At 51.9% G+C, this 17,576-nt stretch overlaps 1 protein-coding gene across 5 annotated transcripts in view; it reads left to right on the top strand.

Moving 5' to 3' along the window:
• OTOF (otoferlin) overlaps positions 1 to 17,576 on the top strand; it is a 97,965-nt gene that overhangs the window by 60,949 nt on the left and 19,440 nt on the right. For all 5 annotated transcript variants that reach the window (XM_063077902.1, XM_063077899.1, XM_063077900.1 and 2 more), the window contains 11 exons: positions 814 to 940; positions 1,426 to 1,480; positions 4,943 to 5,074; positions 8,404 to 8,466; positions 8,850 to 8,934; positions 13,066 to 13,225; positions 14,036 to 14,222; positions 14,572 to 14,758; positions 16,096 to 16,319; positions 16,769 to 16,877; positions 17,370 to 17,550. In XM_063077902.1, the coding sequence (XP_062933972.1) occupies positions 814 to 940; positions 1,426 to 1,480; positions 4,943 to 5,074; positions 8,404 to 8,466; positions 8,850 to 8,934; positions 13,066 to 13,225; positions 14,036 to 14,222; positions 14,572 to 14,758; positions 16,096 to 16,319; positions 16,769 to 16,877; positions 17,370 to 17,550 (1,510 nt within the window). The remainder of the gene's footprint in view (positions 1 to 813; positions 941 to 1,425; positions 1,481 to 4,942; positions 5,075 to 8,403; positions 8,467 to 8,849; positions 8,935 to 13,065; positions 13,226 to 14,035; positions 14,223 to 14,571; positions 14,759 to 16,095; positions 16,320 to 16,768; positions 16,878 to 17,369; positions 17,551 to 17,576) is intronic.

Genomic DNA, 17,576 nt, shown 5'->3' with positions numbered 1-17,576 from the left:
CCCGCTGGGGACAGCTGTTTAAGAGGAAGCAGGGAGGACAGGCTGAAGACGGGAGAAACGGAGTGGATAGAGGAGCTGTGTGTAGGCTTCCCCCTCACATGCCCACATCAGGGCTCCTGGCTGCCCTCCCCAGCAGCCCCGTGTGGCCCACTGGCCTCCGGGATCTCTCTCCCTCCCTCTTGCCCCCATGCCAATCCGAGCTGTGCCTTCTCCTTCTTAGACTGAGAGAGTACAGCTGCTGGCTGAGGCCCAAACCCACTATTTCTGGCTGGCTTCTCAGAATCGTCGTTTTTTCATCTCATTGGATTAGTACGCACCAATGCGGGATTAGGTTCTGAATTCCATCTGCTATTTTGCATGAATAAGTTACTTCGTAAGCCTCAGTTTTCCTGTCTGTGACATGAAATAATGCCTATGTTGTGGCTATAAGGACTACAGATGTGTAACGTGACTGGCATTGTGCTTGGCACGTAGTAGCCACTCAGTAATCGGCAGCCATTATTACAAGAACCCTAAGTATGGATTCTTTATTTCCTACCTTTTTGCAGAAAGGGTATTCAGTACTTAATAGTGTACAATAAAAGAATTACATTCAACTAAAATAAAAAATCAAGACCAGACATAATATCAATTAAAATCAAAGACCAGGATTAGGTAGAAAACACTATGGATATACAGGCCATAACATTCTAAGCAGATGCTACCAAGTAAATGCTGAATTCGACTCCTGGCTTTCTGGATGCCAAAGAAAAAGGGGAAACACAGTCACTCTGCCACCATCAGCCCACCTAACCAGCCTCTCTTCTTCCCCAGATGAACCAGCAGTGCTGGAGATGGAGGACCTTGACCACCTGGCCATTCGGCTGGGGGATGGGCTGGATCCCGACTCAGTGTCCCTAGCTTCTGTCACAGCTCTCACCACCAATGTCTCCAACAAGCGGTGAGTGGGCAGGAGCCCCATATCCCCAACTGCCTCCACCCTATCAGGCAGGACCCAGCTTGCCATGTTTGGAATTTGGGTGAGGAAGAATCAGGACCCGTGGACATCCTGTTCACACCCCTGCACCTTTTTCTTTTCCGTGGATGTCTATCTCACCTCTCTCCCTGCATAGGCAGAGTACAGTAGCTGCAGGCCTATTGCCAGGTCATTATACACCTCTGGGCCTGGGAAAACCACAGAACTGCCCAGCTCAGATTTGAACCTGTTGACCTAGTGTGTGTCTCCCTGTTACTCCACCTTTGGTTAGTCCTCTCTGTTGTGGCCTCTGAGAACAACTGGCCCCCATTCTATTTGGCAGTCCTTGAGTGTTTGAAGACCATAATTCTCTCCCTCTGTTTTTCTCCAAGGTCTAACAATTGCCAATGCCCTCTTCCCCTGCAAGCAGTCCCCTTAAACCAGGACTGATGGTACCTTTTCTTTCTCAGATCTAAGCCAGACATTAAGATGGAGCCAAGTGCAGGGCGTCCCATGGATTACCAGGTAGGTGGACACCTGGAGGCTTCATGCCTTTCAGACTCTGCTTTAGTGGGGGTTCTAGCCAGGTGTGCATTATAGACTCTGTGGAAGCATGGATCTGGGGGTCCTAGAGAACCACAAGCTGAGTGTAATTTCCCAAAGTAAGCTTGTTCCTGGGAGGCATTCCTAGAATTATCATGAGTAGAGAGGTACAGACCCACATAAGAGCTTGAGAACTCTGCTTATGCTGGTCAAAGTCCTTCCAGGATTTTGTGTCCAGCACTGGACTTCATAAAGTAAGAGGGACCTGGAAAAACTGTAGAGACCAAGGAGAACCACACAAAAAAATATTCAAACAGTTAAAACAAGAGCATCTGAAGAAAGGTTTTTGGTGTATTTTTAAACTGTTTTGTATTATTTTAATGCTGGAAGTAATGTCAGCCCTGGCTATCTCTGGATGCTAAGAATGTGGGCGATTTTTTAAAAATTTTTTCTCCTTTGTATTTTCTGCAATCAGCGCCTAACCTGTTTGTTGGTATGTTTCTAAAACTGAAGACAAAAAGGCTGAGACAATGTGGGTTTCTAGCTATAAGACTGTGAATGTGGCCACAGCACAGGCAGGACAATGGCAGATGAGGGAAGGTAAAGATGTTGCAGAAGAGCAGCGCTAGCAGCTGAAGCGCAGTCAGACCCCACAGAAGCAGGTCACACAGCACCATGGCTCTTGGGTTCTCCCAGGACAGAGGTGTATGTTTACCACTCAGCATTGCTCCTGGTGGTGGCTTTCATGAAGCCACTTAGGGATGATGTCCCTTATCTTGAAAGGAGATGGTGGAACAGTCAACCAAAAGAGGCAGCTCATCAGTTGGTCCCATTTGTGGCTCTGTTGGCCTCCTCTTCTTCCACCCTGGAAAAATTGAGTCCTCTGCTGATGACTGGAGGAAAGGATGGCCAATTCCCTCCCTCAGCATCCTGAAGAATGACCAGTTGTGATGCATTCCCCCTTTATAGAGCCCCAGGAAAGGGTGACAGGCAGCAGGAATAGCATTCTCCTGCCCCCCAGGAGACTTCACTCTCCACTCTTCTCTTCCCTTCTCCAGCATTCTGAGGCTTCCCTTTGGGGCCACCTCTCAAAGAGCAACCTCTGGAGCCTCTCTTCCCTTTCTTTGCTCCTTTCAATCCTCTGCCCTCTTCCTGCTCCACCTCCTACCTCCACTGTCACGGCTTCCAACCAAGTTGTCACCATTGTTGGCTGTGCTCCATAGAGGAAGGTGGAAACTGATGAATCCTGAAAAGGGGGAGGAGGCAGAAAGGCTCCCATTATGGCCAGGCCTCAAGGTGGAAAACATAAAAACTAACCAAGCTCTTGGCACTGGGAAGGTTAATCTCCTGCTGGCTTATCTTTGGTATGTGCCAAAACTGTCTACTTCACAGTCTTGAGTTACAGTAGTTGCCGAAAAAAATAATAAGATTTTTTAAAACCTTTGGCATAAAAAAATTCATGGAAGTTAAGACTCTAAACTACTATGCAAAGAACATTCTGGAAGGACTTCTAGTGTCTCTTTACTCTTTTGCAGTAAACTTCTCAGAGCTAAGTTAATTAGCCCTATTTCCTTTTTAGCTCCCTGAAGAAATGGTGATTATTGAGCTGCTTTGTAGCTCCGGATTCTAAGCTTTCACTTCAGTCCCTTTGGCACTTTAAATTCCAAATAGAAATGTTTGCTTTCATCGTTCAGGAGTTACTTCAGTTAGTAAATACTCAGCTTCCCGTTTATATGCTTTCCTGGCAATGTTCACATTGGCATGGGAGATTCTGTTTTCTTAACATTATCACTTCTAACGTGCATTTTTCTTGGCCTTCAGTATATTTATAAGACTTTGATGAACACAGTGGATGATGATTTTACTGGGGTTTTTTTGTTGTTGTTGTTTTTATGAAAAGGGAAAATAATGATCTCAAGTACAATCATATTTATGTATCAAAGCAGAGCAACTAAAATACCAAATCTCCAAGATGGAAGCATGAAGAGCAACCCTTACAGTCTCATTAGAAGAATATACTGAGGAAGATGCTAATACTAGCTTAGGAAAGCTATTATTTTTTGTTAAAATGCATGTTCAAAAGAGTCAAGTGAAACAATCCTAAACATCATACGTGACCCTGCCTACTTGTGAGACCGACCACTTCAGGGAAGATTCTATGTGAGGAGCTGTTCCTAACGATAGCTCACATGCTGTAGAGCTTTCTACTGCTGATGAGGCTGTTTGACACACATTATCTCAGTTAACCCTCACACAACCTGATGGGTAGCTGCTGTCTCCGCTCGTAGCTGAGAAAACCGAGGCTCAGTGAGCCTACCTGGTCCTCGGTGCTCACACTTGGCAACGTGTCTGGTCTAGGGATCAGTGCCAAGTCCGGCAATCCCATCTATGCCTCTTTCTTTTTTACCATGGACACCCTAATGGGTGCTGACACCTCCAAATCCAAAGTGAGAGCTGATGGCTTAAAATGACGATTCAGGAAAAGTAATGGTTACACCAAAAATTACACACACACACATCGATAGATAGATAGATATAGATGGCAGATAAATAGACACAGACATATATATATCTTTTCTTAGCTTAACATCTATGAGCCAATAGTCATTTACAGTAAGCTGCCTGAGGGGAAGGAGTCTGTTTCATTCCTGCCTATGGCGGCCGCAGTAGGTATCCAGTAAATATTTGTTGAATGAGTGAACACCTGAAAAGGGGCTCCCTTGGATAGAAGTAAGATTCCAGGGCGCTGGGCACCACTTAAAGGACGCAATAGAACGCACCTAGCATACAATCACTAGGCAGAAAAAGGTGGTTCTGGTGGCACCAAAGCTTCCCTGGCCAATCAACAAAGAAGTTAAACAAAAGGCTAGGGGGCAGGAATGTGGAAAGGGGGCCAAATTCCAGAAACACAAAGAAATAGCAAAGGCCTGCAGGCTTAAATGAGAAACCCTGGAGCGGGAAATTAAATGCAAGTTAATGAAGACTTAAAAAACTTAATTCCTGAGTGTATGAAAGCTGAGAAGTGGGTTTGGAAGCCCTCTCTGAGGCAGAGCCATGGATGCTGGGGACAACTCAGTGCTTGGAATCACCCGGGAGCTTTAAAAATACTGATGCCTGGGCCCCATCCCTCGAGATTGAATTGGATTGGTCTGAAGTATGGCCTGGGCATCAGGGTTGTTAACACCTCCCCCAAAGTAATTCTAGTGAACACTGACTTAGAGGTTATCCAGCCCACAGCCCTCTATAAATGAGGATACCGAGGCTTAGAAGAGGAAAGAGCCTAGGATCACCCAGCAAATTAGAGCCGGTGGTGAGGGTGGAGCCCAGGGTTGTGACCCCGAGTCTGGTGCTGGCTCCCTGCGCCCTCCAGCTCTGCTGCCCCAGCCCCTGGGCTCCAGCAGCACCAGGCTACAAGGCTCATGGCTTCCCCTTTCCTGCCCACAGGTCAGCGTCACGGTGATCGAGGCTCGGCAGTTGGTGGGCTTGAACATGGACCCTGTGGTGTGTGTGGAGGTGGGCGAGGACAAGAAGTACACGTCCATGAAGGAGTCCACTAACTGCCCCTATTACAATGAGGTCAGTAGCCCCGTGGCCCAAGGTGAGGAAAGGGGCCTCCTGAAATGTGGCAGGAGGCTGGGCCCTAGACCCACCCAAGACCAACAGAAGGTGGGAGTCAAGGGCATAGAGGGCTACCAGCAGGGTGACCTTGGCCTACCCTGTCACACCCTCCAGCATGCTGACATGCAGTGCCACATCCTCTGAACCCCCAGTTCAGATTCCAGCCTGACACTGGGCTGGCCAGGGGCCACCTGTTGAAATGAACACAGCCCGGGCAGTCCCGGGCAGCTCCCAGCAGTGCCTGTGAAGGGACAGTCCTGACTGGAAAAGCCTCCAGCCTAGATAAGGGTCCTGACAGATATGGAGACAGACCCGCATGGCCTTCCGTGGTTATTTGATCATGGTGAAGCCACGTTACTCAAGGGCTCACCTTGCATCGGGCCCAAGCACCTCATGTTTCATTCAAATTGCTTCCTCTTTCCCAAGGGCACAGAGCTGCTCTTCCCACTCTGTAGCTCCCAAGAAAACGACTCACCCTGCAGGGCCCAGCTCAGATGTCCTTGCGACTGAGCAGCCTTCCCCACTCTCTCTGGGTCAGAGTTCAGCACTCCCCTCTCTCTGTGGCAATAACATCCTTGAACTATGGTTGGTCCTTCATGTCTGTCACCCTGGTGGACTGGAGGCTCCTGGTCTCTGCCTTGTCCTAGCTCAACTCAGAACCTGGCACCTACTTGGAGGAGCTCAGTAACACTTTGCTGAATGGATACTTCCCCAAACAAAGAAACAAATGCTCACTGAGCATCTGCTGTGTGCTAGGCCATGGCACGTGGGTCACCATGGGGATGCAGAGATGAATGAAACAGTTTCTTCCCCTAACAGGTCACCTCCAAGTTCAGCCTAGACACTGTTTTCCGAATTCTGTATTTCTATCCTCTAAGATTCTGCTTATCACTGGATCATCTTAAATTTGCTCCTGATCACATTTTTGATCTTTTTCATAAACCCAGGTAGCTCTGATTTTGTTTCGTGTGTTTTCTCTGAACTAGAGTTTCTCAAACTCAGCACTATGGATATTTTGGACCATATAATTCTTCGCTGTGAAATTGTCATTGTGAGATAGTGCACTGTAGAATATTGAGCAGCATTTCCAGCTTCTACCCACTAGATGCCATAGCAACTCCCCCGCAGTTGTGGCAACCAAAAATGTCCCCCGGAGGTTAAAATTGGCCCCAATTGAGACCTCCATTCTAAACTATCTTGCTGTGGTTCCATCCAGCCTCAAAGCCAGAGTTTTCTTTTCCCTTTCTTCTCTTTCTATGCCACATTCCTCTCCAGTCAATCATACCCTCCTGGTCATGGGTATGTATAGCTTCTGGCTAATTCTCTGAGCTGGCAGGAACCTTCCTTTGCTCCACTAAAACAACAGAGAGCAGTGGGAACAATCAACATGATTTAGCAGATTTCTAAGCTATTACAAAAGGGAAATATGCTCAGGAAATACAAGGAATATGACGGCAGACAGCACAGAAAGTGCAGGATTCTGGCCCTGACTTAGCTCTCTCCCATGGGGCTGACCCAGCTCTGAGGCCCCTGGCCTGACTGACCGTCCTGTCTGGCACAGAGCCTGCTGGTGCAAAGGAAGGCTCACAACCTTTGCCCTCCCAGAACAGACTGCCCATTCACAGACCAGGCCAAGCCCCCTTCGTGTGCATGTGGTCCCACCCCAGGCATCTTGAGAGCACTGTCTTTTCTCCTGCCTAAAATCAACCTCTCTCATTTCTGACCCCAATGTCACTGAAACTGCCCTCCTCGAGGTCACCAAGGACCTTGCTGCCCCTAAGTACCATGTCCACTGTCATCCTCCTCACCCTTGACTGCTCGGTTCCTGTCGTCCTGCTGCCTGCCCCATCCTCTTGGGGACCGCTCTTGACACAGTCCTGCTTTCCCCATCTTTCCAGCTCCTTCTCCCCAGCCTCCTTTCTTGGCATTGCTTCCTTCACCCACCACTGAAAGGCTGCTGCCTCCTGGAGCCTGTCCTGGGCCTGCTTCCCCTCCTAGGTTCGCCTTGAGCACTTCCCCATACCCAGGCTTCAGTCATCATCTATGTGCTGATGATACCCAAATCTAGATCTCCACTGGCTCTGCCGAACTTCAGACCCCGGCCAGCTCCATGCAGGCCCACGCCTGCCAGGCGCAGCAGCTGACACTTACTGTGCACTTTTACCAGGAGCACATCTGGGCGGAATGCTTGACCAGGGTTGTCTCATTTCAACTTCACAACCACACCCACAGCCCCCAGTACGAACAGTGCCCCTGGAGCAGTTGAACATGGCGGCCCTGGATCATTAGCCCCAAATCACAGAGGGGTAAACCGAGGCACAGGAAAGGAAGCAACTGACCCAACAGTAACAGCTAGCTCTAAAGGTGTAGCTGGCTCTAAAGCCGGCACCTTTGCTGACAGTGCTCAGGTGTGAGCCTCCAGCATCCGGGAACACAGCCTCCTTGGACATTTACACTAAGCACTTTGGCAACATTTCTCCCTTCTCCCTGCCCACAAGTTCACCAAAGCAGTGGTCCCTCTGCTCACTGCCCCACACTCTTATCCCCAGCACCTGCACACCCAGGTCAGGGGAGAAGGGTGGGGACCACAACTGTGAGTGGCCACTCACAGCGCAAGAGGACAGTTGATGCCACAGCATTTTACTTTTGCAGCCAAGGAGGTGCCTTCATAATCGGTAGTTCATCAGTTCTAGGATGCACCTTACTTTGTATTTTAACATCTCTGAAGGTGGGACGCTTCCTCTAGGCAGCATTGTGTTTAATGGCCATGTCTATGTGGCCCATAAAAACATAGTCTATCTTATTGTCAAGTAGCATTTTAGATTTGGCAAACTATATTATCTCATCCGAGCTTCATAACAAAACTCTGCAGTGGGTGGTGTCATTATCCCCATTTTACAGCTCAGGAAACTGAGGTTGCTCAAGGCCACACAGATAGAAAGTGGCAGAGCTGGGACTAGAACCCAGGCCTCCTGGCTCCCCTGCCCTGGGCCCTCCTAAACACAGCACATCAACATAAACTGTTTCATCTACTTCTCCCACTTCCTTCCCTATCCCACAGAGGCTGGCACCGGCCTCGCCCAGGGGATGGGGCTCTGTGCCCCGTCACACCCACCCAGGGTCGATCAGGACTGGATGAGTTGCCTCTGCTGCTCATCTGAACTCTGGGGTTCAGGGGAAATGGTTGGGGTGCAGACAGGCACTGTCAGGAGGGAGGGGCCTGACACAGCTCCAGGCTATAGTTGCTGCCCCCGGTGACAGCAGGCCTGGGTCCTTGCCCCCTCCAGTACTTCGTCTTTGACTTCCACGTCTCTCCTGACGTCATGTTCGACAAGATCATCAAGATCTCGGTGAGTGGGGAGCAGCCCCTGGCAGGCAGGACTACCAACTTAAACTGCACCTTGGTGCAAACTTGAAAGGCACCCCCTCTGGCTGGACCAATCATAAAAAAGCAGCCCCATGCCTGGACACACGGCTGGGCAAGTGGGCACAGGCTGGATTTTGGTCCCCTCTCGCCCCTTTAGCTGGGTGTGTCTGTAGACTGTACGATCTATCCACTTGCCCATGGCAGACAGCAAAATACCGGCGAGGGCAGGTTCAGCAAGCCACCCCTGCCAAACGCCCTCCCACTTCACCACAAAGCTCGGTCCCCAGAGGGAGTGAGGCGGCACCACCATCAGTGGGTCCTTGCTCCCACCCGGCCTGACTGGCGGCTGGTGGTTCTGCCCGGAAGGTGATTCACTCCAAGAACCTGCTCCGCAGCGGCACCCTGGTTGGCTCCTTCAAGATGGATGTGGGGACCGTGTACTCCCAGCCTGGTGAGTAACTCACACAGCTGGTCAGCCATGGTGCACAAGGCTCAAGGATCATGGCACATGCCGTCCTTCCTGTCATGTGGTGCCTTACCCAGCCTGGCGAGGACCACAGCCACAGTCTGGTGATTGTTAAAACACACAGCCGTGTGGCCTGCGGAGACGTGGTGTGCACAGTCTGTATGCAAACGCAGTGAGCAACTGTGCACCTGGTCTGTGGGTTCCTGTTCTAAGCAGATCAGTGACTCCATGTCTGCTCTGTAGCACATGGCAGGCTGGTGAGTCACCTGCCCGTTCGCGGCCTGGTGAGTAGTTATATGGGAAGCATTGAGGGACACTGGTCCTCACACCTTGGGGAGGGGCTGTACCCAGACTCCTGCCTCTTGGGCTGCCACCTGCTGAGCAGAGAGGACCCTCCTTCATCCTCACAGGAGCCTTGGCATCCCCCTTTTACAGGCTCAGAGAAGCATTGGGCTTGCCCCAGTCACACAGCAGGTTGGGGTGACATCGGGCTGTGTGACTACAGAGCCGCCACCGAGTCCCACTGTCCAGTCCAAATACAGTGTGGCAGCTCTGAGGGACTCTGGGCTCTAACAACCCTTTTTCCCAGGAACCCAGGCCCCCTGAAAAGCAGCCATGTGGGGCTGTTACTGACTGGCAGCTCTGGTTACCCGTGAGCCAGTGCTGTAGGGGGCTGGCCCAGAGGGCTTGTGAGGGTGGACCAGGCAGAGGAGGTGCCCTCAGCCTGACAGATAGCTCATCACATGGCCAACTCAAGGACCACCACAAGTCCCTGAAGTGAACCCACTGCTCAGAGTGCAGTAATGATCCCATTAGGCCCTTTGACGGTAAAAATACAATTTCACCCAAATTGTCACATTTGACCCTCACAGAACGGTGATGCAGGCAGCAGCATTCCTTCCCATTTTGCGGATGAGACAAATGAGGCTAAGAGAAATTAAGTGGCTTGGAGGTGCCACTAAATTAGCAAGGTGAACAAATTGGCAATTTCTTGTGGTTCACCTAATAGACGCTCAGCCAGTGCACATTGTAACTGTTATTCAAACCAGGTAATCTGAATCTAGAACCCAAGATCATACACATAAAAAATTACAAAATTTATAGAACATTCAAGATGCATGCGGCCTTGCAAACATTTAGTCCAATCACTCTGTTAAGATGGGGAAACTGAGGCCCGGAGTGATAAAGGGACTTGCCCAAAGTCTGGGAGTAGAACCTGGTTTCCTGGCTCCCAGGCCAGTGCCTTCTCCATGGGCCCACACATGTTGTGGTGCCCTGCTGACCATCCAGTGCTGTAGAGAACAGGCAAGAGACAGTCTGCTGCCATGTTGCTTCCCAGGAAGCATGCACAGTTGTGGGCCACTTGTTTGAAATGATGCTCGTATCCCTGAGGATGAGCAGCGCCCCCTGGTACCATTGGCAGGCTTGAGGCCTGGAGCAAGAGAACTTCAGGGGTGTGGAGAAAGACAGTGAGGAGCCTCTGGGCTTCTGGTGGTAGAGTCCTGGGGAGGAAACTGCTGCCACCCATGGAGCACCAGTGAGTGCCAGCCACTGGGCTGAGCATGCTGTTCCAGCAGGTCTAACCCTCACAACCCCATGTAGGTGTCATCATTCCCTTTTCACTGTACTGAGGCTTGGCAAGGTTCACCCACCAGTCCAGGGCCACACAGTGAGGAAGTGGCAGAAATAGGTTGTGAACCCAGGTCTATGTGGTCCAAAGCCCAGGCTCTCCAATAGGGTGACCCATCCTGAGATTTGTTGTGCCTGAATCTGTCCCTGAGCCTGGTGCCCTCCCAGCCTCCTGGGTCATGGGAGGCTGAAGTCACACGGTCCCTTCAGTTGAGGCACCAATGTCTTCACTCTGACAGTCTCCAGTTTGGCCTGACCTTCCTAATGAGTCCTCAGTTCCTGATCCAGCCAGCGTGCCATTGGACAGCATGCTCCCAGGGGTCCAGAACTGCTGGGTGCTGCTGGGAAGCTTTGGGTGGTTTCAGTATCTCTTGGAACTAAAAGGGTTTTCTGGGGGACCAGAGCCTGTTCTCACCCTGGCTGGCCTGTATTTTTACCTACAATGGCAGGAAACCTTTCACTCTTTGCTACTCTCTGCTGGACATGAAGAGGGGCTTCCAGGGCCTTCCCCCATCCTCTCATAGATCACAGAGGAGGTCTGGAATGCTAGCAACTTCCCCAAACAATCAGCCTTACCTGGAAGGTGTCAGGGCCAGGCCGGAGGCAGGGGAAGTGACGTTTCAAGCTGGTTAGCATAGAGCTCAGGGCCTTGTATTGTCCTTGCATCTCTGGCCTTAGATCACACAGTTTAGGACGGGGAGGGCCTCAGAGGTCATCGGTCTGTTTTTTACCCAATGTGGGGACCCCCACGGCAGCATCCCTGATTGGTCACCTAGCCTCTGCTTGGACTTCCCAGAAATGGGGCACTCACCACCGCCTATTTGAGATATCTCCACTGTTGCCCTGTAACCTTCACCCACATTCCCAGGTCTGTCTCTCAGGACAGAAAGAAAAAATCCATTCCCTCCTCAAATAGTATTTATGTTTGAAGGAAAATTTCATGTCCTTTCTGAATCTTATTTTCTTTCCTTGCTAAATTTCTCCAACTCATCTAACCATGCACACACCTATGTATCTACCCATAGGTCCATCCATCCACTCAACATCCACAAAACCCATCCACCCATATATTCATCCACTCATCTGTCCATATGTTAATGGATCCTTCTATAAGTCTATTCATCCACCATCTACCCATCCATGCACATAGCCAGCCAGGCAGCCCGCCACCCACCCCTCTGTCCATCTCCCCATCCAGCCATCTAGCTATTTGTTCATCTATCCATCCTACACACATCAGCTCTGGCAAGACCTGGAGCTCTGGGGAAGCCCTAGACATGGCCCCCTCCTCCTGAGCTCAGCTGAGGTCTCCAGAGACTCCTCACACACGTGGCTTCCTGCCTTCTTACCATCCTGTCCCTCTCTTCAGACTCCACTGCGGCATTATCTCTCCTGAGATGCAGCCGAACTGGTCTGTCCCCAGACAGGCTGATTTCTTCACAGAGCCCCTAACATGCCTCAAGGAGCCCACTGTGCTCAGAGCCTTGGAGGACACAGGCTTGGGCTGCAGTAAGGTGAAAGAGGAGAGGGGGAGGGAGGTTCTGAGCCCCTGGAGATCTCAGTGCCCACAAGACCACAGGAAGAAGATGCGTAAAGCAAGGCCATTGGCTTCCCTCTGCTTGTGCACTAGGTTTCAAGTAAACTCGAAGGGGCAATCCTTCCCAAAGTGCCTCCCTCCCTGACATCTGTCCTTTCCTCCACACTGCCCTAGGTCCTGAGGACACTGGGATGAGACTGCCAGCTCCTGGCTTTAGGATGCTCTCAGTCTAAAATTGGCAACACACAATACATAGATAATCACAGTGCACAGTGAGATGGGAGGCGTGTATGTGGAACACCCAGAGCACCAAGGAGGCCAGGAGCCACTCTTTTGAGGAAGTCAGGGAAGGCTGCATGGAAGAGAAGACACTTGAGCAAAATGGTTGACATTCAACAACTGAAGAGGGAGGTGGGGCAGTGGGTGAGTAGGGACAAGGGCATCCCAAGCTCAGAAAATAGCAGTCACAAAGGCATGCAGGTAGGAAACAGCTGCTGGGGTTCAGAGAGGAATGAGCAGCTTCATCCGGCAGGAGCGCAGGGGTTATGTCAGGTGCCCCACAGACCACGCCTTTGGTCCTCACCCCAAGGCACCAGGGAGCCCCAGAAGGATTGGAAAGGAGGGTGAGAAAGGGGGAGCTCCACTTTGCAGGCTCTGTCTGGCAGCTGTGTGGAGGTTGACAAGGTGGTGGCAGTTAGAGAGGCTGTGGGCAAAGAAACCAACTCAGAGGCTCACAGCTTCGGAGCCACCCATGCATCTGGGGCATGACCATGGCAGGGCTTTGCCCTGGCTGTCCTAGCTCCAAAGGGCCTCTGTCTCCCCCTGGCTCAGAGACACGCAAGTCTTAGGGACCAAGAAGGTACTCAGCTCTGCCAGCCCATGGCCTGCCCTGGGGGCGGGGAGCCGCCTGGGTGGGGGTGTCAGGTGCAGTGTCCCCCTCTCCACTGCAGAGCACCAGTTCCATCACAAGTGGGCCATCCTGTCAGACCCCGACGACATCTCCGCTGGGCTGAAAGGCTACGTGAAGTGTGATGTCGCCGTGGTGGGCAAAGGGGACAACATCAAGACGCCTCACAAGGCCAATGAGACGGATGAGGATGACATTGAGGGGTGAGGCCCATCTGCCCCCAGCCCTCCCTTCCCCCAAAGGGAGCTCCTGGTGTGCACTTGGCCCAGAGTTTGACTGTCCATCTCCCCTACCCCATGCTCACCCACAATCCCTGGAAGAACCGAGGCAGGGCAGGACAGGGGTAGATGAAGGATGGTTAAGATGGACGGTTCTTTGACATCCAGACTTCTGCTGTGAGAAATTTGGTAGGAAGAGTTGGTGCTAGCAGGCCAGAGTCCAAGCGCTGCTGGGTCCTGAGGATTTGAGCAGGGTATACCCAGGATAGCAGAGAGGTTTCGCTTGGGGTGCCAATTCCAGGCAGCTGAAAGTGGCTGTTGAGAAATATTCTGGGACCTTGTCTGGACTGTGGGAAAAAGTGCTGGGATCAAATGAGTCGTGTTTTCCATGGGCTGAGGAAGGGAGAGAAGCTACTTGTGAGGTTTTTGTTGAGGGGACAACGGATATGGCACAAAGCTGTGGAAAGTTGATAATAACACTAAGATTGGTACCGCATTCTGAAATTTGCAGAGTACACATATATTTTAACCTGTTTGAACCTAATCATATTCCTGGGAGGTGGGCGCTATTATCCACGTTAGTGGTAAGGACCTTGCAGCTCAGCGAGGTGGGGAGATTTTCGCAGGATACTGTGGGCGAGCGAGTGCCATGGGTGCCAGTGTCTTTCGTCCTAGTCTAGGCCCTCTAAGCTGTTCTTCACAAATTGTGCCAGGACCCAGGGGTATGGGGATGCTAGGACAAGAGGCAGGGGCCCTGGCCCTGGCCATCACAGCCCTGGCTGTATGTGCCCACAGGAACTTGCTGCTCCCCGAAGGGGTGCCCCCAGAACGCCAGTGGGCTCGGTTCTATGTGAAAATTTACCGAGCAGAGGGGCTGCCCCGGATGAACACAAGCCTCATGGCCAACGTGAAGAAGGCTTTCATCGGCGAAAACAAGGACCTCGTTGATCCCTACGTGCAAGTCTTCTTTGCAGGCCAGAAGGTACTGGGGTATGAGATGCAGGAGGTGGGGGCTGGGGTGACGGCCATCAGAGTTGCAACGTGATGGGCATGGGGGCCTGGGGCAGATGGGAGGCAAAGTTGGAAGCCTCCAGCTGGCAGGGCTGGGAGGGTAAGGCCAGTCTGGAATCATCTCAGCTGTGCATGGGGCTTAGAGAATCCTCCCTGCCTTCTGGGGTCCTCAAAGAAAAGCTGGGTAGGGAGCACAGGAGAGTCTGAGAGACTGGACGTAGGAAAGAGTGGAAGAGAGAGTCCACACACACACACACACGCATGCACGCACGCACACACACACACATGCACACCACCTGACCCTCGCTCCCTCCCACCAGGGCAAGACTTCAGTGCAGAAGAGCAGCTACGAACCACTGTGGAATGAGCAGGTCATCTTTACAGACCTGTTCCCCCCACTCTGCAAACGTGTGAAGGTGCAGATCCGGGACTCAGACAAGGTCAATGACGTGGCCATTGGCACCCACTTCATCGACCTTCGCAAGATTTCCAACGATGGAGACAAAGGTCAGTAGCAGGAGACTGGATTGTCGGGGGGCAGAAGTGGCCTAAAGGGAAGGAGTATATAAGACCCTCCTCCCTTTACACCACCACCACCATCCGGGACCTCAGCCTGACAGCAGCACACCCCTCAAGGAAAAGGTGGGAGGTGGCGGCTCTGGCCTGCTCGGAGCTGATGCACCTGCCTGAGCCCGCGGCCTAGGTCTGACAACAGTAGCTGTGTGACCTTTGTACCTGTTTGCCCATCTGTAAAATGAAAAGTATTCATACAGTATAATATAATACACTCATCCATATAATTACAGTACATACACTGTGTACATATAATTACAGTGTATACATATAGTACCTAGTAATGGTAATAGTACCCATCCATAAACTTGGGGGATTGACTGCCCCCTGGGACGCAGGCACTGCGCTGTGTACCGAGGACACAGAGTGAGGGAAGAATCTCTTCCTGTCCTCAAAGTGCTCACTATGTGTTAAGGGGTAGATTTGCTACCAATTGGTCAGAACATAAGACAAAAGACACAAAAGGCCACATATTGTCTGATTCCGTTTATATGAAACGTCCAAAATAGGTAAATCCATAGAGAAAGAAAATAGATTTGTGGTTTCTAGGGGATGAGGGGAGGGGGGAATTGGGACTAACTGCTAAAGGTACAGGGTTTTAGGGGGTCGGGGGATGGAAATATTCTGAAATTAAATGATGGTTGCACAACATAGTGAATATACTAAAAATTACCAAAATGTATACTTTAAAATGGTGGATTTTATGTTTTGTGAAGTGTATCTCAGTTTTTAAAATGCTATAAATGTTTAAAAAAAAAACAGGCAGAACAAAAAACAAAAAAACAAATTTAAAAAATCAGATAAGGTGGAACTAACTGGATCCAAGCTTCACAGAAGGCCCAACAAATCCTAACCATGAGAGAAGTGAATCGTGACTAGGAATTGGGAGGGCAATGTGGAGCCAGCAGAGACAGACTGACATGTGTGGTAGGATGTGTATCTGCAAGGATGGCCAACCCGAAGGCCTTGCTTGGAGTGGGGAGGAGCTGGCGTCTGTCCTACAGGTGGATTGCTGGTGGCCCGTGCTCCAAGTAGGAAGCAGGGAACACGGCTCAGGGCCCTAGAGAGAATAAGTAGCCCAAGAAAGTGCTCCATACGATGCAAGTGTGAGAAGCCGCCCCACACCCACTAGCACTCAGCAGGCACCAAGCAGACACGAAATCCTCAGCTCAGCAACCTGGAGGTGGAGGCCATGAGCCCCCCCAAAAGTTCCTTCCACTCCCAGCAAGCCTCAGATGTGATGCGGGACCTCTCCCTGTCCCCTGCCGCAGGCTTCCTGCCCACTCTGGGCCCCGCCTGGGTGAACATGTACGGCTCCACACGCAACTATACACTGCTGGACGAGCACCAGGACCTGAACGAGGGCCTGGGAGAGGGCGTGTCCTTCCGAGCCCGTCTCATGCTGGGCCTGGCTGTGGAGATCCTGGACACCTCCAACCCTGAGCTCACCAGCTCCACAGAGGTGCAGGTGGAACAGGCCACGCCTGTCTCAGAGGTGAGACCTTGGGGACTTTGCAGTCTCCCAGAGCCCTCTGCTCACCCCCTTCTCACCATGACAGCCTGGGTCCTGGGCTTTGCCTGTCACTGCCCTGTCCACTTCAAGGGGACAGACCCAGGATAAGGCCTCCTCACCCAGGAAGCAGAGGCCCCACTCTGCCCCTTAGCAAGACCTCTATCCTCGTCCACTGCCTGCCTGTGCACTGCCTGGAGGTCCCAGGATGGCGCCTCCCCTCTGCATCTCTTCCCAGCCATGGCTGTCCCTGTGGTGTCCAGGTCCGTCCAGGCTGGAGAGCCTTCAGGATCTGGACTGCCCAGCTCCAAAGCTGGGAGGATGTCCCCACCATCAGCCCAGAGGACCTGACTGTGAGATATTAGAAGTAGCCTGGCGCCAGGCCCATTGTCCACAGTGAAGTTTAGGCGCGGTTTGAACTCCTGTCCCCACAGAGCTGCACAGGGAAAATGGAAGAATTCTTTCTGTTTGGAGCCTTCCTAGAGGCCTCAATGATCGATCGGAAAAATGGAGACAAGCCAATCACCTTTGAGGTCACCATAGGTGAGTGCTGGGCTCATGGTGGGGAGAGTTTCTTCAGAGGCGAGGGGCTGCTGGTGGTAACTGTCAGACCCTGCACCCCAGCTCCCGGGAAGTGGGAAACAAACTCTTTCCCGTGAGGGTCCACGAGTGCCCAAACAGCACCTTTGTGTGTGCATGGGAGTGCGTGGTGTCCATGGAGGGGCCGCCCTGAGCCCCACCTACAGGGCTAAGCTGTGTTTGGGACATGCGGAAGAGAGAAGGGAGAGGCCCCGTGGGACAGCCACATCCTGGCTAGGCCTTGTGCTCAGTCGTCAGCAGGGCTCTCGGCAGGAGCTTCGCAGGGAGTGGGGGACATGGGGACCTTTCTCTGGCTAGTGCTCCATCAGATCTGAGCCCCATTCCCTGACTTTCCCTCTTCCCTCCTCTAAACCCAAGGCAACATCTGGATGGGATAGTGGGCAGGGCCTGGTGGGGAGAGAACTCCAGGCCCTCTATGCCCCATTCTTCCTCCAGGCAACTATGGGAACGAAGTCGATGGCATGGCACGACCCCAGCGGCCTCAGCCCCGGAAAGAGCCTGGAAACGAGGAGGAAGTAGACCTGATCCAGAATTCGAGTGATGATGAGGCTGATGACAGTGGGGAGCTGGCCTCAGTCTCCTCCACCCCACCCATGCGGCCCCAGATCACTGATAGGTGGGCTCTGCCCCCTGCCTCCCACC

This window comes from Cynocephalus volans, chromosome 14 (assembly GCF_027409185.1).
Source record: "Cynocephalus volans isolate mCynVol1 chromosome 14, mCynVol1.pri, whole genome shotgun sequence".
In the NCBI taxonomy this organism is placed as follows: Eukaryota; Metazoa; Chordata; class Mammalia; order Dermoptera; family Cynocephalidae; genus Cynocephalus; species Cynocephalus volans.
Note: the sequence above shows the minus strand (reverse complement) of the source record. Positions and strands in the feature narration are given on the sequence as shown.